Genomic DNA, 21,501 nt, shown 5'->3' on the forward strand with positions numbered 1-21,501 from the left:
CAGACAGAACAAGTCTGTGTTGGGTTCAACATTACTCCTCGTTCGAGGCCAGCCTTCTCTTCCCTGCTGCACATCCATGTGTGTTGTTCAGGGTCCTGCACATTGATTCAGTATAGCCTCAGCCCAGCCTCAGATCCACAGCTAGATAAAGCTGCACATGGATCTGGAGAACACTCAACAGTCAGAACCAGTCTAGGAAAACACAGGGAGAGAGTAGGAGCAGGAGGGACATCGCTGGCCAAAAGCATAAGCTTCATTGGAGCCCGGTGCGCAGGTAGCTAAGGCCTGGAGCAGAAACTGCTGAAGGTAGTGGGTTATAGGGGGATAGGGGGTGAGACAGGAAGGGGCAGGGATGGAGCCATGTCTTTGGGAGTCCAGTGGAGGAAGCAGAGCACAGAGCATGCTCTATGTGTGCCCCTCTCCCTGTTCCCTCTTCCAGACCCCCTCCAAAGGCTCCAGTGTGTCCCTGTGTCCTGGGCCGGGCCAGAGGGGGAACAGGAGCGCTCTCTGTGCCTTGTGAGGGGGCCAGACTCCCAGCCTCCTGCCCCCAGCCGGGTGTGTGTTTTGGGGTTTTACAGTGGGCCCGTGCCTGGCTGGCTGCCTGGGGGTTGTGTGTTCATGTGCCACACTCATGTTTACCATCAGGGAGGAGTCTTTCCTCCACAGAGAGGCTGTGAAGTGGGCAGGACTGGGCTGGAAAGATCTGGGCTGTGCTGGGGGACCTGCCAGTAGCATCGATTACAATACATCCCGTACACACTCACCGACACAGTTACAGACACAGAAGTTCAATAACCCCTCTATTTCATTCCAGTTTCAAAATCCATGTGAAAAAGCCTGGCCTATTGGACTACAGTAGACTATACCAGTGGGAGCGAGAGGGAGAGGGAGAATTGTTCAACAAACCCCTATTAAGACATGTACATATCATTGACCTTCAGCAAGCTTTTTCCAACAGACACGGCACTATTTAACATTTGGAGAGTGCGAACAGAATCTCTCTAGTTTGAGAGAGGTTTTCCACCTCTGTGAGAGTATGTAGTTGTGTATGTGGGCCTTTCTATAAACTAGGGGATTTCCTACGCTGGACAACTTGTTACAGCTGTTGATAGGTCATTGATAATAATCTGGCAATTTTTTTCATCTCATTACACGAATTTATAAGGGGAGATAATAGCTATATTCAATCAAATTCACGAGTTGGTGTCTTGATGTACAGTATTTGACAAAAATACTTTTCTGTCCTTGCATTTATGGCAGTGTAAGTTGTCGTTATATCATATATTAAAGCATGAATCAGTTAAATTAGACTTTTGACCTTGAACCCTGTAATAATCCTGGATCAAGCTGTCTGACAGTCTTTTGTACAGAGATCTCAGAAATGCAGTGTAACTACGTCACATTTCCTGTCTCCTTATGTTACAGGGTGGAAACTGCTTTTATGGGCACACAAATCACCCCAAAAAGATTCAATTGAAAAATCTTCTAACCGAAAGAGTCACCTCACCTTGATACTTAAGACCTAAATCAAAACCGTCATTGACGTGGTTCTTCAATCATTATGCATGATACTTGTTGGATGTGCATTTGGTGTCCAGCTGATTAGTTACACTGTGATATTTTCACACATCATCATCTGATCCAGGAAGGAATTTTCTGAATGACAGTCAAGTGACGAACAGCTGTTGTGATAGCGCATGTGATGCAACAACAGCCCAACTGTTCACGAGGAATGTCCAGAATATCTCATTCGTTACGCAGGTGAAGACAGTTGTGTTTGGATCTACACTGAACAAAAATATAAATGCAACACGCAACAATTTCAATGATTTTACTGACTTACAGTTCATATAACGAAATCAGCCAATTGAAATACATTCATTAGGCCCTAATCTATGGATTTCACATGACTGGGCAGGGGTGCAGCAATGGGTGGGCCTGGGAGGGCACAGGCACAGGCCCACCCACTTGGGAGCCAGGCCCAGCCAATCAGAATGAGTTTTTCCCCACAAAGGGCATTATTATAGACAAAAATACTCCTCAGTTATATTAGCTGTCCGGGTGGCTTGTCTCAGACTATCCCGCAGGTGAAGAAGCCGGAGTTGGAGGTCCTGGGCTGGTGTGGTTACCAGTGCGTTATTTGAGCCGGATCCTGCCGAACTTTGTAAGTTCCAGCACCTATTTGCTCGGATCAGATTTATTCATTGTTTCACTGTTCACACTGTACATATTCTTATAAAAGTGATCAGCATTAAATCAAGTTGCCTCCTCGTTATTTCTCCCGCCCCGCAGAAAGACCATCATGTAAAAGCACGGTGATCCTTCTGTGTAATCATCCTATCCTGCCACACAGATTCCAGACCTGCTCTCTTATTTGTACATATAGGTTATGGGGAGGGCCGGGGGGGTAAGTAACTGATGTGGACACAGGTCTTGGTAGTGGTGGTCAGCTAGTGAAGAGGTTCCTACGTAATCGCGTCACGTAGCCTAGGATAGTCGTCTGCCTACTGAATTTGAAACGAGGGAAAACCAAATAAAAAATTGATAAGAAAAGGCAATCCAAAAATCCAGAGAAAGATGGTGAATCAAACCCAGAACAAGTCAGCGAACTGTCAATGCCGGAGGAGAGGAGTGAGGGGCAAACTGTTCATGATGGCGATGCCTATGCTAGCAGCGCTGCTAATCCCGCCAGTTCAAATTTGCAATTCAATAAGCACTTTTCTGACGTTTGCTGATATAAAAAGGGCTTTATAAATAAATTTGATTTTTTTAATTTGAAGAACAAGCAAGATTTTATGACTAAACCAAGATAGGCCACAGCCTGTCGTTTCCAATATGAACAAATGAGTCATAGTGGGCAGAACAAGCAAGGAGGTGGGCAGAGCCAAGCACGAGCTAGCGAGATCCTATTGGCCCGTTCTAGCATACGTCTGCATATTTCCATTAGGGAACGCCTACTCTGTGAAGTGGCGTGTGCAATAACTCAATTTGCCTTTGTTTCATCGATGAGAACATTTTCAGAATGTCAACAAAAAATCCATCTCCTGCCATCTTCTCCCACTGACGGCCACTGAGCTTCCTCTCACTACCATATTTGGTAGAGAGTGGAAACGCCAAGTGGATGCTTAACATTTATACATCCGGTGAAATATCTGTCTTATTGTTCTGTCTGTGGTATAACCCGTGGCTTGTCATGCAGAATTCAAAGCTGGACTATAAAATGCAAAAAGGTAGGGCTGGAGGGATAAAACTGGCAAAAGAGTGGGTGGAATGTAAACTGCCCTGGACGTTAAAAACAACAACAAAGAGCCCTCAGAAAAAAAGGATTTTGAACATGCTGAAACAAGGCGCATTTTGAGGCAGCAAGCATTGTAGACAAGGCTAAAAAGGACACCCAGGTTATAGTTAACACTCAAAATAAATCAAAATAGACACTACAGCCAGAGTCTTCAGAACAGCCTTAGAAGGAGGCTAAACGTCACAGCCACAGGCCCGCTCATGGCTTTGAGCAAGAAATTGACTGTCAGGAGTTAAATGGACTTGACATGGGGAAAGTCATTGTGGGAGGTTTTGAAAACTAGGATTTTATTTTCTTTACAAACTTGTTCTGTACTGTGAAGATAAACTGTGCTTCATATTCTCACATAGGCAGCAGGCCTATACAGTTGAAGTCAGAAGTTTACATTCACCTTAGCCAAATACATTTAAACTCAGTTTTTCACAATTCCTGACATTTAATCCCAGTAAAAATGCCCTGTTTTAGGTCAGTTAGGATCACCACTTTATTTTAGGAATGTGAAATGTCAGAATAATAGTAGAGAGAATTATTTATTTCAGCTTTTATTTCTTTCATCACATTCCCAGTGGGTCAGAAGTTTACATACACTCAATTAGTATTTGGTAGCATTGCCTTTAAATTGTTTAACTTGGGTCAAACGTTTCCGATAGCCTTCCACATGCTTCCCACAATAAGTTGGGTGCATTTTGGCCCATTCCTCCTGACAGAGCGGGAGTAACTGAGTCAGGTTTGTAGGCCTCCTTGCTCGCACACACTTTTTCAGTTCTGCCCACAAATTTCCTATAGAATTGAGGTCAGGGCTTTGTGCTGCCCACTCCAATACCTTGACTTTGTTGTCCTTAAGCCATTTTGCCACAACTTTGGAATTATGCTTGGGGTCATTGTCCATTTGGAAGACCCATTTGCGACCAAGCTTTAACTTCCTGACTGATGTCTTGATATGTTGCTTCAATATATCCACATAATTTCCCTGCCTCATGATGCCATCTATTTTGTGAAGTGCACCAGTCCCTCCCTCCCGCAGCAAAGCAACCCCACAACATGATGCTGCCACCCCCGTGCTTCACGATGGTTGGGATGGTGTTATTCGGCTTGCAAGTCTCCCCCTTTTTCGTCCAAACATAACAATGGTCATTATGGCCAAACAGTTCTATTTTTGTTTCATCAGACCAGAGGACATTTCTCCAAAAAGTACGATTTTTGTCCCCATGTGCAGTTGCAAACCGTAGTCTGGCTTTTTTATGGCGGTTTGGAGCATAGACTTCTTCCTTGCTGAGCAGCCTTTCAAGTTATGTCGATATAGGACTTGTTTTACTGTGGATATAGATACTTTTGTACCTGTTTCCTCCAGCATCTTCGCAAGGTCCTTTGCTGTTGTTCTGGGATTGATTTGCACTTTTTCGCATCAAAGTACGTTCATCTCTAGGAGACAGAATGCGTCTCCTTCCTGAGCGGTATGACGGCTGCGTGGTCCCATGGTGCTTATACTTGCGTACTATTGTTTGTACAGATGAATGTGGTACCTTCAGGCGTTTGGAATTTGCTCCCAAGGATGAACCAGACTTGTGGAGATCTACAATTTTTTGGGCTGATTTCTTTTGATTTTCCCATGATGTCAAGCAAAGAGGCACTGAGCTTGAAGGTAGGCCTTAAAATACATCCACAGCTACACCTCCAATTGACTCAAATGATGTCAGTTAGCCTATCAGAAGCTTTTAAAACCATGACATCATTTTCTGGAATTTTCCAAGCTGTATAAAGGCACAGTCAACTTAGTGTACGTAAACTCCTGACCCACTGGTATTGTGATACAGTGAATTATAAGTGAAATGATCTGTCTGTAAATAATTGTTGGAAAAATGACTTGTGTCATGCACAAAGTAGATGTCCTAACCGACTTGCCAAAACTATAGTTTATTAACACGAAATGAGTGGAGTGGTTGAAAAATTAGTTTTAATGACTCCAACCTAAGTATATGTCAACTGTATGTGTGTCTACATTGATTTATTTTATTTGAAGTTATATTCCGATATTGTGATATTTGTTCTACTGCTACATTGATGTCTTGAAAAAACATTAAAGTAAAGAGTTCATGTTTTCATATATTTCTGTGCCTCGGATTGGACTCTGAGCCTACTTTGCACAATTGTGTAGAATAGACCATTGCGCAACATCCAATGCTATTCCTATGAATTATTCTGGATATAATGACAACGAATGACATAGCCTAGTGGGTTTACTCACAATATGATCTGGTAATGAAATAACATGACATACATTTTGTTTTCCATGTTACACCTGCAATGTTAAACAATACAAGGGGCTTGAAGTAGCCTACTTGAACTTGAATTTGGAGCTCAGTAATTAAAGTACTGGAATAGGCCAACCGTGAAAATCAGACTTCCTCAATTTGGTGCTTGAAAAGTCCTTGTAATTATTGTAGCCAATTTATAAGTTCTCCTGCTCCCTTGTAATTATCCGTGATTTTTATAACAGTTTTTGTGAGAGATGTGGCCATTTTCATTTGTTTCCTGCAGCTTCAATTAAAGGGTGTTGCCCTACTCTGTTGCGGTAAAACCACATTCGGTTATTATGAGGACGACAACATCTGCTGACTTCAACTTCACTTTCCATACAAATCCTTCCTTTTTAAAAAGGAACCTGGATTTTGGTAACTTTCTCATTATAAAAACAGTGATGGTGAGATTCAAATGGTGAGATTAATGCTGCCATGCGTCAGCCACAAAGGCTACAGGAAAATCACCATGCATCCAATCTATTTAGTCAGGCAATGTCCACATTATTATAGTGTGCGATGTGTAGGTCAGTGTATGTTATGTGTAGGTCAGTGTATGTTATGTGTAGGTGAGTGTATGTGATGTGTGGGTCAGTGTATATGATGTGTAGGGCGGTGTGTATGTGTGTATGTGATGTGTAGGTAGGTGTATATGATGTGTAGGTCAGTGTATATGTGTGTATGCGATGTGTAGGTCGGTGTATATGATGTGTAGGTCAGTGTATGTGATGTGTAGGTCAGTGTATGTGTGTATGTGGTGTGTAGGTCAGTGTATGTGTGTATGTGATGTGTAGGTCGTTGTGTATATGCGTATGTGATGTGTAGGTCAGTGTGTATGATGTGTAGGCCAGTGTATGTGATGTGTAGGTCAGCGTATGCGATGTGTAGGCCCGTGTATGTGTGTATGTGATGTGTAGGTCAGTGTGTATGTGATGTGTAGGCCAGTGTATATGTGTGTATGTGATGTGTAGGTCAGTGTATATGATGTGTAGGTCAGTGTATGTGATGTGTAGGTCAGGGTATATGATGTGTAGGGTGGTGTGTATAGTGTGTATGTGATGTGTAGGCCAGTGTATGTGATGTGTAGGTCAGTGTATGTGATGTGTAGGTTTGTGTATGGGTGTATGTGATGTGTAGGTCGGTGTGTATGTGATGTGTAGGTCAGGGTATATGATGTGTAGGACGGTGTGTATGTGTGTATGTGATGTGTAGGTAGGTGTATGTGATGTGTAGGTCAGTGTATATGTGTGTATGTGAGGTGTAGGTCAGTGTATATGTGTGTATGCGATGTGTAGGTAGGTGTATGTGATGTGTAGGTCAGTGTATATGTGTGTATGTGAGGTGTAGGTCAGTGTATATGTGTGTATGTGATGTGTAGGTCGGTGTATGTGATGTGTAGGTCAGTGTATGTGATGTGTAGGTCAGTGTATGTGATGTGTAGGTCAGTGTATGTGATGTGTGGGTCAGTGTATATGATGTGTATGCGATGTGTAGGTCAGTGTATGTGATGTGTAGGTCAGTGTATATGATGTGTAGGTCGGTGTATATGTGTGTAGGTCAGTGTATATGTGTGTATGCGATGTGTAGGTCAGTGTATATGATGTGTAGGTCAGTATATATGATGTGTAGGTCAGTATATATGATGTGTAGGTCAGTATATGCGATGTGTAGGTCAGTGTATGTGATGTGTAGGTCGGTGTGTTTGTGCGTATGTGATGTGTAGGTCGGTGTATTTGATGTGTAGGTCAGTGTATATGTGTGTATGCGATGTGTAGGTCAGTGTATGTGATGTGTAGGCCAGTGTATATGATGTGTAGGTCAGTGTATGTGATGTGTAGGTCAGTGTATGTGATGTGTAGGTTGGTGTATATGATGTGTAGGTCAGTGTATGTGATGTGTAGGGCAGTGTATATGTGTGTATGTGAGGTGTAGGTCAGTGTATATGTGTGTATGTGATGTGTAGGTCAGTGTATGTGAGGTGTAGGTCAGTGTATATGTGTGTATGTGATGTGTAGGCAGTGTATGTGATGTGTAGGTCAGTGTATGTGATGTGTAGGTTCGTGTATGGGTGTATGTGATGTGTAGGTCAGTGTGTATGTGATGTGTAGGTCAGGGTATATGTGTGTAGGTCAGTGTATATGTGTGTATGCGATGTGTAGGTCAGTGTATATGATGTGTAGGTCAGTGTACGTGATGTGTAGGTCAGTGTATATGATGTGTAGGTCCGTGTATGTGTGTATGTGATGTGTAGGTCAGTGTGTATGATGTGTAGGTCTGTGTATGTGTGTATGTGATGTGTAGGTCAGTGTGTATGTGATGTGTAGGTCAGGGTATATGTGTGTAGGTCCGTGTATGTGTGTATGTGATGTGTAGGTCAGTGTGTATGATGTGCAGGTCTGTGTATGTGTGTATGTGATGTGTAGGTCAGTGTGTATGTGATGTGTAGACCAGTGTATATGTGTGTATGTGATGTGTAGGTCAGTGTATATGTGTGTATGTGATGTGTAGGTCAGTGTATGTGATGTGTAGGTCAGTGTATGTGATGTGAGGTCGGTGTGTTTGTGCGTATGTGATGTGTAGGTCAGTGTATGTGATGTGTAGGTCAGTGTATATGATGTGTAGGTCAGTGTATGTGTGTGTATGTGATGTGTAGGCCAGTGTATATGATGTGTAGGTCAGTGTATGTGATGTGTAGGTCAGTGTGTATGTGATGTGTAGGTCGTGTGTATGTGTGTATGTGAGATGTAGGTCAGTGTATATGTGTGTATGTGATGTGTAGGTCAGTGTATGTGATGTGTAGGCCAGTGTATGTGATGTGTAGGTCGGTGTATGTGATGTGTGGGTCAGTGTATATGATGTGTAGGGCGGTGTGTATGTGATGTGTAGGTCAGTGTATGTGATGTGTAGGTCAGTGTATATGTGTGTGTGCGATGTGTAGGTAGGTGTATGTGATGTGTAGGTCGGTGTATGTGATGTGTAGGTCAGTGTATGTGATGTGTAGGTCAGTGTATGTGATGTGTAGGTCGGTGTATGTGATGTGTAGGTCCGTGTGTATGTGTGTAGGTCAGTGTATATGATGTGTAGGTCAGTGTATATATGTGATGTGTAGGTCGGTGTATGTGATGTGTAGGTCAGTGTACATGTGTGTATGTGAGGTGTAGGTCGGGGTATATGTGTGTATGCGATGTGTAGGTCAGTGTATGTGATGTGTAGGTCAGTGTATATGATGTGTAGGTCAGTGTGTATGTGTGTATGTGATGTGTAGGCCAGTGTTTATGCGTGTACGTGATGTGTAGGTCAGTGTGGATGTGATGTGTAGGTCAGTGTATATGCGTGTACGTGATGTGTAGGTTAGTGTGTATGTGATGTGTGGGTCAGTGTGTATGTGTGTATGTGATGTGTAGGTCAGTGTGTATGTGTGTATGTGATGTGTAGGTCAGTGTATGTGTGTATGTGATGTGTAGGTCAATGTATGTGTGTATGTGATGTGTAGGTCAGTGTATGTGTGTATGTGATGTGTAGGTCAGTGTATGTGTGTATGTGATGTGTAGGTCAGTGTATGTGTGTATGTGATGTGTAGGTGGTCACTATCACCCCAGGGTCTTTATTCCACTGTTCTTTCTACCATCTGAAAACAGCCTAAATGTCATGTTACAGTGTCACGCTCGTCGTCCTCCTCGTCGTCTGAGAAGGAGTAGTTGGAAGGATCGGAGGACCAAAATGCAGCGTGGTATGTGTTCATCATGAATTTAATAAACAGAACACTGAACAAACTATACAAAACAATAAACGAACAACGAACGTGACGCTATATAAGAAATGTGCTGACACAAGCAACTAACATAGACAATCACCCACAACCTACAATGACAAAACAGGCTACCTAAATATGGTTCCCAATCAGAGACAACGACTAACACCTGCCTCTAATTGAGAACCATATCAGGCCAAACACAGAAACAGACAAACTAGACATACAACATAGAATGCCCACTCAGATCACACCCTGACCAAACAAAACATAGAAACATACAAAGCAAACTATGGTCAGGGCGTGACATACAGGCTTGTTTTTCTCAATTCAAATATCTATTGATCCCAGCCAAGCAAAGCAATAGTATTTGATCTTCAACCTCCTAGAAGTTGTTTTCATCCCTCTGCTTTAGGAGACGTTTACTGAGGCTTTACAGAGCCAGTGATTCAACACCACATCCAGAACACACAGAGGCCACAGACACAATCAGGCCCAAACGTTTAGCTCAACTATCTTGAGAGCTGGTGCGGATATGTCTTAAAGAAATATTTCATAATTACATCTATATTGCCTACTGTACATGTTGTATACTTTACAATAGCACATAGAGGCCTGTCTGAAAATCATCGGTCAACACATTGATCATGAGTCATGGCCAATAGGACTGCACTAATCAAAAAGGCATTTTCATGATGTCAAACGCATAAGCACATTATTGAACGTGGCCATTCCTCCTCCATTCCACCACCGAGGCTCTGACAGAACCGACCCAGGTGTAGAGGGAAGGGGAGGACACACTGCTTTAAAAACCGCAGCCTATTCAGATTTCTAAATGGTGTCCATTATGAGGCCGGGGAAGCTGTTGCTCATTGGCAAGGCTGAATGGTTTCACAGAGAGCCACGTTCACCATCACCACAGCAGCAGGTCACCTATTCACACACTGATTAGTGTTAAACAGCAACAGAACTAAAAGCATTTTCCAATACAGCCTCATATTAGAGGGACCTTAAACAACACGCAGGCACACAAGCACTCATCGACACACACACACACACACACACACACACACACACACACACACACACACACACACACACACACACACACACACACACACACACACACACACACACACACACACACACACACACACACACACACACACACACACACACACACACACACATCCATTCCTCCTCTTCTCTGACAGTGGGGGACATTAGGATCGTTAGCTGAACCCACCTCCCTTGTTTTGTCAGCAAAACACTCCCCAGAGCAGAGCACTTATCACGGTAGAGAAAGGCTTTATGCTCTCCTTTCCTTACAGCGAAGAGAGACAAAAATATATGGTTCAATTATAGTGTCTGTCAGCCCTGCAAGAGCTTGTGATGGACTGAGTCGAGTTGAGCTTGATGCTGGAGAGAGAGAGAAAGGGAGAGAATGATAAAGAGAGAGAATGAGAAAGAAAAGGAGAGAGAGAACGAGAAAGAGAGCGAGAGAGAGAAATAACTCAATCCTCCAACTAATGCATGTTGCAAAATACAGAGATTCAGTGATTCAACTGGCACTGTCTCATCCACACAGTCTCTGGTATAAGAACAGAAAACTGGTGTGTTATGCGATACCAGTCAACTCTGAACAAACCAACAGATACGAAGCTGAACGGCAGTGAATCTGATCCACTGTGAAGCACTTTGGGATTCATGATAAAAAGCACTATGTAAATATATCATTATTATCAAGCAAGAGTCAACCAGGGACCCGAGAGAGAGTCAAACCTGTTACCTAACAGAAGTGATTCAGTGAGTCATTCTCCACTAGGTCGTGATGAGGGTGTGCAGACGGACTGGAGGGAGAGCTCTATCTGTGAGTCGCTGCAGGGCAAAGGGATTCAACCAGCCAGCCAGTGGAGAGAGGTATAGTGGAAGGAGAGTCTGGAGAACAGGGAGCTGGCGTTGGTCTTCTCATGTATTCTCAGACAGACAGACAGACAGACAGACAGACAGACGGACGGACGGACGGACGGACGGACGGACAGACAGACAGACAGGACAGACAGACAGACAGACAGACAGACATGAGGCCCCAAACAGAGAGGGAATGTACAACCAACCAACCAACCACACACACTCACAACAACAACAACACTTACATAAACTAGAAAGAGAAACACAAAGACAGAATCAAAACCGACAGTTGGAAAGATGAAAACGTATACCCAGTCTACTAAGACAACATGTACATGTAAAACACACAGCACAGACAGAATACACACATACTGTAGCAGTAGGATGTATCTGCATGTGCGAGACGGGCCTACAATCTCAGTTGTAATCAAAGGCCAGTCGGTATGTGATAGAGGAGCTAAACCCCACTCCAATCTGAGAAGCTAGTGGCAGGGGAGGGAGGCAGGGCCAGGACAGATGAACAAATATTACACAGCCCTTCAGAAAGCAATTCCAGTCCAGTCCAGACCCACGTCTATGACAACCCCACAGGATCAGCACCTGCAGCAGCACGAGGCGAACCAACGTAACCAAACAAAAGCCGTAGAAAACCCCAGCAACAGCTCTCTTGCTGCTGCCACACCTCAACATCTCAGTAAGACAAACAGTGTGTCTATGACAACCCCATAGCATCAGCAACGGCACAAACCAAGGTGACCAAACACACGGCATCTTAAAACACTCCGTTGTAGTCGCCACACGTCAGTGTGACAGATCAACAACGTGAGAGCTACTGTTCCTGATTTCGATTTCATTTTATTTAACCTTTATTTAACTCGGCAAGTCAGATAAGAACACATTCGTATTTTACAAGGACGGTCTCCTCTAACCGTGGAGGTTCTGAGATTACACTGGATTCTATGAGTTTTCAGCAACTGTGAATTTAGGCTGATCGATAAAAGATGGGGGACGTGTGTGTGTTCTGGAGCCCCCTGCTGAGAGGTGGAAAGACTGTGATTACTGTGTTAATAGCAGCAGAGAAATCACAGCCTGGATCCCAGAGGACACACACACACAGGTATGGATTAGTGCACGTCACGCTGTCTGACCAACGCCTGTCGCATCATTAGGTCACTCTTCACAGGTATGAGTCATTGGACTGGGGCTTGTAGCGTGTGTGTGTGTATCAGAGTCTCTGTGTGTGTATCAGAATGAATATGTGTGTGTGTGTGTGTGTGTTTGTACGCACTGTGCAGCTCATATCACCTTTAGAGATGAAATCAAGGCTGTTTCTATGTGAAACAGAGATTCTGCCTCAGGTTAAAAAGAGGCCCACATCGTCACGAACCAACAGCCATTCGATAGCTCAGCCAATGCAGCAGACCAGACGTCACTCTGTCCAACCGTGGCTCTTAAAGACGGATATCTTTTCAAACAGACTCTGCTGAAAGGAGGAAGTGGTATTTAAGGTATTTAAAAGCAGACTGAGTATTATTTTATTAATCGGCTCTGTTGGTCACGGAGGTCTCCGAGTGGCTTATTGGCTTCATTTGAATTGCCCCTTTCTTCCACCTAGATATATATGATATAGATAATATATGGATATAAATAACCTTGAGGAAGTGCTTGAGCTTTTAGGGAATAAAGACTCAAACCAACACTGGTTGAAAAGGTGAATGTAGGTGTACATGTAAATACAACAAGTCTCTGAAGCATGAGTGGGTGTGGGGGCTGAACAATGTACAGTTATTACACCAACATCTATATCCTGAACGCAAAACAGACATGAAGGATGATATGACTGTTCCTGCCCATACTTCCTGAATTCTTACTCTTGTTCATTTCCCAAATGCTCCGAGTCTAAGGGGAGTGGTGCGCGTTGGTGTTGAGGTGAGGGGTGAGGTGTCATGTAAAGGCAGAGATGGGTGAGGGACCAGGGCTCGCGTTAAGAGTTCAGAAATCTGCATTTTCAATATGCAGACCATTAATAAATCTGCGCTTTAAACCATCTCAGCTGTGTTGTATATTGAAAGTCAACAGGGTTGTTTTGCTTCAATACACTGACCAGGGACGTGCAACTATAGTTTTCCTTCGCAGAAAAGACATTAGCGCAACACATTCGGCAGAAAATAGCTTCATTTTCATTAGATGACAGAAGTGCATCGCTATTTGGCAAGCAGCCACACAAGTAAATGAGCTTACAATGAAAAAGCAAGCTCCATTCCTTCAAGTTTTGCTGGAAGTTAATCTTGCATTTTACCGGAGTAAAAATAGGCTACACCGAGAAAAGTACCAGAGAAAAGTAGCTACCCATCAGTCAGAGCGCTGTTTGCGGACAGAATCCCAGTTCGTGAAACGCGCAACTGAAGCATAAAATGTGTCTGACGCCGAAGCAGTTAAGATCTGCGTTTACAAAACGCAGCAAAATATTTCTTACGCGTTTTATTTATTTTTTCTGCGTGAAAAACGCAGAATTCTGTTTTAACGGACCCTTTGGCAACCATACGGGGTTGCAGCTCCCCTAGAATTGTGAAGAGACAGATGGATCCTCGCCAGCATTTGAAAGAAACTTCCTCACAATCTCTCACCCCAACACGACTTAGCTGTTTACCCTACGGTGTTTCCCAAATATACACCCAAATAAACACACACACACAGCAGCTGCTCTTATGGAACGACTCACATGCATGGTCACAGACTTTGTTCAGCACATGGACAAGCTGGGTTCACATCTAATGCACATATGGTAAAATGCAGGTATATATACGCTTGTATTCTAGTGAAAGGTCATGCGCTCAGAAATGCATTTAATTTCATCTCATTCTTTCCCAAACGTTTTTGTTGGTGTGTGTTGTGTGTGTGTGTGTGTGTGTGTGTGTGTGTGCATTTGAATCTTGCCATAAAAGCAGCTGTGTGTATATTTGTTTGTGTGTGTGGTTAGAAGTCTCTCTAGGCTGTTTTCATCATATGAATAAGTTCAGGTATCTTCCATTTTCATCTCCTCTGTCCCTTCCTGTATTTTCTAACGCGATTGACATTTGTTTCTCTCTTAAATGCTACAGTATAATGCTTTTCATGCTCTTCATATTATTCTGTACCTTTCTCTCCAAGATATTCACTTCGTTTGCTGTGTTTTATTCAGAATTGCATTGTGTGACTTAGTTTGGAGAAAATGTCCTTGGGTTTGAGAAAGGCATAAAACACATGATTTCTAGCCGTATTATTATCATCCAAAGCCAAAACCCGCAAGATGACAAACTTGCCACTTTACACACCCGCATGAACAGTGCCGCCACGGCCCCATCAAGAAAAGCCATTTACAAAGGCTGAAGAGTGGGTTCAGCGTGCTCTCTGTGGAGATCACAGCACAATAGGACATGCCTCCGAACACTGACTGAGGTAAACCACTCTCCGATTTAGATAAAAGCCTCGCTGAAACGGGCTCTGAATGATTCACTGTAGTTGAAAAATGCATACAACATACGCATAGCCTTCATATACATCTCTGTGGTCCTTATCCTCTATTTCTCTGAGAGCCACGTTGTCAACCAAACACGTTGTGGTGAGTTTAAAACACAAACCCATAACCGCTATGGATCACGTCGGAAGACGAAGTGACCAACGGACTCTCTGAGCTTGACTGTAATCAACCAATCACAGAGTATTAGTCTTTAGTCAAAATTCACAATCGTGTTCTTACATACACACCTAGACTTGAATATGCATGCAGGCAGTCTTTTATATGGAACCTGTGATAGAATCAGTTTAGACAGGGTCCCCACCCTTCCTGTTGAGTAGTGACGGGGCCTCAAAACAACCAGGCTATTTAGTGCTCCTATTGGGAGGGGGAGGGGGGTCTGCCTGCCTACCTGGCCTCACACACTGACCCTCTGTTCAGCTCACGAGCACCACGACCCGCCAACTGCCATGGAACATAGACAGGCCACTGTGTGTGTGTTTGCGCGGGCATGTGTGTGTACGTGCATGTCTAACACTGGGCCCAGTGTGTGTGAGGGTCATTACGGAGGTGTGAGAGGGTATGTGTGTACGTGTGTGATGATCACGGCTCTGAGGTAGGGAAGTAGGGGTCTGGCACTCTGTGTTAATTAGGATAATTATCCTGTAACGAGGAATCAAAACCCCTGAGCCAGGATCAAAATACAGGATCAGACAAAGCTCCACACACAGGTTCAATCTGCTGTTCAATGGGAGCTTACCCTCTGACACGGTCTCCCTCCTCTGACTCAGAGGGTACCTCTAGGCTCCCTTCTATTGGCCTGTTCACTTCCTGGTAGATCTTGGTGGGTAGGAGGAAGTACAGAAGGGATCAGGAGGGGACCGTGGGTAGGGAGAGTGACTGGGGACAGAGAGGTTCATGTGTTAGTAGCAGTAACACTCTATACCCTCTGCCCAGAGGGCACATACGAGGGAGGGCATAGTGAAACCTTAGCCCTCCGACAGCGCCAACCCTTCAACACCCAACTGAGGAGCTAGGCAGTCTTCTGCCGAGTCGGTCCCAGCCGTGAGCACTGCCGGCCGGGCATGCCAATCAGCCAGGCGGAGGGTGGCTTTCTCCAGGAAAGGGCAGCCTGCTTGCCCTGAGGCGGGCTTCATGCAGCTGTCAGAAACTCTGACCCCCCCCTCCCCCACCAGCCTCCCTGGAGCCCCCCCTACACACACACACACACACGTCCTCTGCCACTAGTCGTAGAGTACAGTGTGATCAGGGTGGCAGCGAGGGCTGGAGTGACCTCTCCATCTGTCTGAGTTAGGCGAGCGGAGAGCGGCCGGAGGGGGATGTTCACGCCTGTTTATAGATATTTGCCCTTTTGAGTTCACCTGTCACCCAGCCTGGCTCAGCTCGGCTCCAAGCCTCCACTCCACTGACTCTGCTCATCTGCAACAATGGCTCAGGAATGATGAGGGGTTTCACATCCCCCCTCCTCTGAATGCTATGGATTTGCTTTGAGCCTCCTGCTTCGTGTAACAAGGCATCTGATTTGGATTATGTTTGATCACCAGGTAAATTATACTATGACGGTGTCACTGAGTCCAGGACAGACAGACAGAAAGACAGGACACTGACATGCCTCCTTCTGTTATCCAGCATCCCCTGGCTAATAGGGGTTTAACTTTGTGTTTGTGCTGGCAGCAGAAGAAGCAGCACAAAACTTTTCACAGAATCACACTGAAGGTCGCTGTGATCCAACGTAGCCTGAAATGAAGGACATCAGACCCACAGGATGTTCTTAAACTCACTCACTCACACACAACACACACACACACACACACACACACACACACACACACACACACACACACACACACACACACACACACACACACACACACACACACACACACACACACACACACACACACACACACACACACACACACACACACACACACACACACAGAGAAAAGCAAGCTAACTGATGTGCCCACTCCCCCATCCCTTTGGCTCAGCAGGCGATGACATGGAGAACATCATAGAGGAACACACAACAGGAGGTCCCAGCACAATGGGGGAAAAGAGAAGGACATCTGTCTGGAGAAGAGGTCTGCTCAAAATGTCAGACAGAGATGTCAGAGTGGTGTGGCACAACACCATGGGAGGGAGAGACGCTAGGGAAGATGCAGAGAGGGGATATGTCGAGACAGCGATAGAGCACTGTTTACGTTGATGAAAGAAGGTGTGTCCTAGCATGACTGGAGAAGGGTTGCCTATTCTGTAGGTCAAGCTGTTATGTTTATTATCATATAATTGAGTAATACGCATTGAATACACCCTACAATTCCTACTTAACTGTAAAAATGTCAAGTAGTATTTCTAAAACAACAAAAGAAAGATAAATGTAGATAGATGTTGTTGACAAAGAGAGAAAGAACAACAAGTAGAAGAGGTTTGTGAGAATTGTGAAGGGTTCGGGCTCCTGTCAAAAAGCCATCCGTAACAATATGAACTTTAAATCCCCTAAAATCTAAAACAAGGTAGTAGAGAGAAAACGCTAAACTGTTGAAAAAAATCTATGCAGAAAAAGAGCTACAGTTCCTCCTGACTTCAAGACACCTGTACCTCCCACACAGCAGCAGTTCATTGTGTGTGTGTGTGTGTGTGTGTGTGTGTGTGTGTGTGTGTGTGTGTGTGTGTGTGTGTGTGTGTGTGTGTGTGTGTGTGTGTGTGTGTGTGTGTGTGTGTGTGTGTGTGTGATTCAATCTTTAACAAATTCACTGTTATTTACAGTGAAAACTGTAAACTGGATATAAAAAGAAAAGGTACAGTATCCCCCCAAAATGCATACATATTCAAACATATAAATACATATTCAAAAATATAAATACATATTCATACATATGGATACATATTCATACTGTACATATAAATACCCACATGCATACATACTACACAGTGGTCTTGTCAGTGGGACCAACCCAGCTACCAGCCCAGCTACCAGTCCAGCTGATTAAGTCCCAACATGATCCCCTCGTTGGGAGTGGAGGGGAAGGAAGCAGGGCGGTGTGATATACAGTGAGACACCAGCAGAGAGACCAGACCACTGCTACTGTAGCATCCACTTAATTGGCATAATGAGAGTGTCATTGTTCCGCACTGTGAACCACTCGCTGTGTCACAAACAATTTAGTCTTACCTTCATCAAGATGTGTATGGGGACTCTTTCTTTGTCTACAGATGCAGCTCTTGCTCTCTCCCTTTCTTTTGATCTCTCTCTCTTGCTCTCGCTCTCTCTTGCGCTCCCTCTCTTCCTATCTCTTGCGCTCCCTCTCCCTTTTTCTCTCTCTGTCCATACATTGTCATTTCCACCATTCCAAATATACTTCTCCCTTGCACACACTTTTCTTGCTTGGACAGTTGTGTGAATCTTTGTCTTTGCTCAGTACGCGAATAGTTTCTGTTGGTTGTATATGGACGAGCAATAGTTTACTCACAATAGTTTACTCACAATAGTTTACTCACAATAGTATATTTTTGACCCAAAAAATTGTGACGAAGCGCAATGGCCCCACGAGAGAGAGAGAGAGAGAGAGAGAGAGAGAGAGAGAGAGAGAGAGAGAGAGAGAGAGAGAGAGAGAGAGAGAGAGAGAGAGAGAGAGAGAGAGAGAGAGAGAGAATTGGTCCTCTGATAACATGGGACTGGTTGCTTTACTTCAGTGTAGCAGAGAGCTAACCCCCACCGTGGCCATTCAAGCTGGAGATGGGACTGTGGTGTTGTACCTGTTGCCTGCTATAGCAGTAAAGAGACACTCTGGACCCCTAAGTGACAGGTTACGGCAGAGTCATCTCTGAGCACAAACAGCATGGACATATGTCTCTTGGCACAGCATTTCTTAAATGATCTCTGTCAACATACAGTGCAAAGAAAGCAGGCACACACACACACACAGGTAGATAGACAGGCACACACACAGGCACACACACACACAGGCACACACACAGACACACAGACACACAGACACACACACAGGCACACACACACACACACACACACACACACACACACACACACACACACACACACACACACACACACACACACACACACACACACACACACACACACACACACACACACACACACACACACACACACAGGTACACACACTTCATAGTACTTAACCAGCTCTCACCATAGACAGAAAAAGACAACTCCTCCATTATAAACATCTTTGAAACAACTGCGACAAAACACAAGTGACACTGACAGAGTGTGTACGCAGTCTGTCACAGCAACAATAACACGGGCCTCCATATTACTCACCCATAGGCATTCAGCAGGAGTAGCAGGCCTTAAGGTGGCGTCCATAAATGCTCTCCTAACCTGAGCAGCCGTATTTCACCTTCCCTGACTGAACATGTTGATATTTGCCTTGGTGTATCTGCGTTCCCCTCAGCTCAGCTTGCTACAGCGAGTGCAGAGTGCCCACAGCACAATAAACACACATTAGAGACTACATCACGCCAACAACTGACACTCTCTCAGAAGCCATCCTGGGACTACTGACATGGATGTTTGACTGCTGTTTGGACTATGTTATAATAGCCTAGATCAGGGCTCACCAACCCTGCTCCTGGAGAGCTACCCTCCTGTAGGTTTTCACTCCAACCCCAGTTGTAACTAACCTGATTCAGCTTATCAACCAGCTGTTTACTAGAATCAGGTGCGCTAGATCAGGGTTGGAGTGAAAACCTACAGGACAGTAGCTCTACAGGAACAAGGTTGGAGAGCCAAGGCCTGGATCAGTGTTTGAAATGAAAGGTGTTTCTGTGGATGATCATCATTATTATCGTGGTCATGTGACCTGGATGCTCCAGCCTCTGTTGAAGACCATTGTTCAGCCCAATAACTACTTTTTAGCATCTTTAGGGTGATCTTTATGATGAAAAGGCCTATATAAATTAAATATTTTATTAATATTATTATTATTATCATTTGACTGATTAAACAATGCAAGTGTCAAATTCCAATGTCATAAGAGTAGAGGTCAACTGAGATAGGCATGACAACTGAAACCGCCGCCTACTGACATAAATGTAAAGTATAGCAGACTAACATCTGTCATGGGTCCCAGTGGGTGATAGCTGTGAAGTACGCAATGCCCTGGCCTCTTGAAGCGCTTTAGATCTGATAAAGTTTGCCCTTCTTCAGAATGAATAGCCACCGGTTGCTTTCTTACTGTACGTGATAAATTCATTCAATTCTAGGGCCTACAATTATCGAATGCCCTTATCCGAGTGTAAAGATATAAATAAACTGATTTTTTTTGCCAGATTAGACGTTATTGACCCACATCATACACTTGAGAAATGGCTTTGTAATTCGGGTGGGTTAAATAGTCTACTACAAATGCTGGCGGAGTATACATTTCATGGTTACAGTTTTCTATTGAGGGAATGCCTGCCAGCATCTGGCCATTGAGAACCACAAGCACCGGCTCACCCCATGCCATGCGGAAACACCCAGCCCGGTTGCGTGACGTGATAGACGATGAACGGTCGAGCAATATCATATTTTATTCAGTGAGTGATGAAGTATGAACAAACAAGCCCATTCAGATCGCCTAATGTGCAATTTAAATGACCAACGTGCGCTCAATGAATAGCCTCAAAGCGCAACAGTGTATCAATTACCTATAACACTTGCTTCGTAAGTTACAGACAATACATTACCTCGAAGCTGTAATCATATTAAACTACTAAAGGTGTTTTGATTAACAATCAAATCAAAATGAATATTACATGCATATAAAAAAAAGTCTAAGCTGCCCATGACAACAAATTGCCATGTCAGACATAAACAAATCTAACAATCGGTCGTTTGTCCATTCATTGTAAATAAAATAGCTAGGCCTATACATGCATCTGCCTCGTAAAATGTATAATTTGGCCATCTCAGAATAACTTTATTGCGAATCATTCTATTATGAATGGAAAATAGGCTACTGTACACGCGCTACCCGTAGACTGATAATTGTGCGTGATGAACTGTCACATGGGGGCCACCAACTTTGAATAGTAAACAGCACACGTCAATATGTAAAAACAAACGCTACACTGTATATGTTGTATTTCTGCCTACCTGTCCCGCTCCGTTTCAGATTGTCCCTGTGGTCGTCCGTACCCAACATCTTTCGAAACGATGTGTGACAAGACTGACTGTCAAAGCCGAAAGCCCAGCTCGCGCTCTGGAGTCACGGGTGTCAGAGCGCGCAGCCACTCTACACACGAATGTAGGGTAGAAGGGTCTTCAACGCTATCACGGCCGCGCCTATACAATTTGATTTATGTTATTTATCACTTTGTAATCGAATGTATTATCTTGAAAGACAGGAAAGAAGGTATTAATTATATTCATATACACTACATGACCAAACGTATGTGGACACCTGCTCGTCGAACATCTCATTTAAAAAATCATGGGCATTAATATGGAGTTGGTCCCCCCTTTGCTGCTATAACAGCCTCCACTCGTCTGTGAAGGCTTTCCACTAGATGTTGGAATATTGCTGCTGGGACTTGCTTCCATTCAGCCACAAGAGCATTAGTGAGGTCAGGTACTGATGTTGGGTGATTAGGCCTGGCTCGCAGTCGGGGTTCCAATTCATCCCAAAGGTGTTTGATGGGGTTGAGGTCAGGCCAGTCAAGTGCCCCTGCATTTCTGTATGGACCTCGCTTTGTGCATGGG

At 44.2% G+C, this 21,501-nt stretch overlaps 1 protein-coding gene across 1 annotated transcript in view; it reads right to left on the reverse strand.

Annotated features, from left to right (window-relative positions):
* LOC139564757 (zinc finger protein 385C-like) overlaps window positions 1-20,987 on the reverse strand; it is a 196,710-nt gene extending 175,723 nt beyond the window's left edge. The window contains exon 1 of the mRNA XM_071384547.1: window positions 20,896-20,987. Coding sequence (XP_071240648.1) covers window positions 20,896-20,944 — 49 coding nt within the window. The 5' untranslated portion in view covers window positions 20,945-20,987. The remainder of the gene's footprint in view (window positions 1-20,895) is intronic.
* Window positions 20,988-21,501: the final 514 nt, after the last annotated feature.

This window comes from Salvelinus alpinus, chromosome 36, assembly GCF_045679555.1.
Source record: "Salvelinus alpinus chromosome 36, SLU_Salpinus.1, whole genome shotgun sequence".
NCBI lineage: Eukaryota > Metazoa > Chordata > Actinopteri > Salmoniformes > Salmonidae > Salvelinus > Salvelinus alpinus.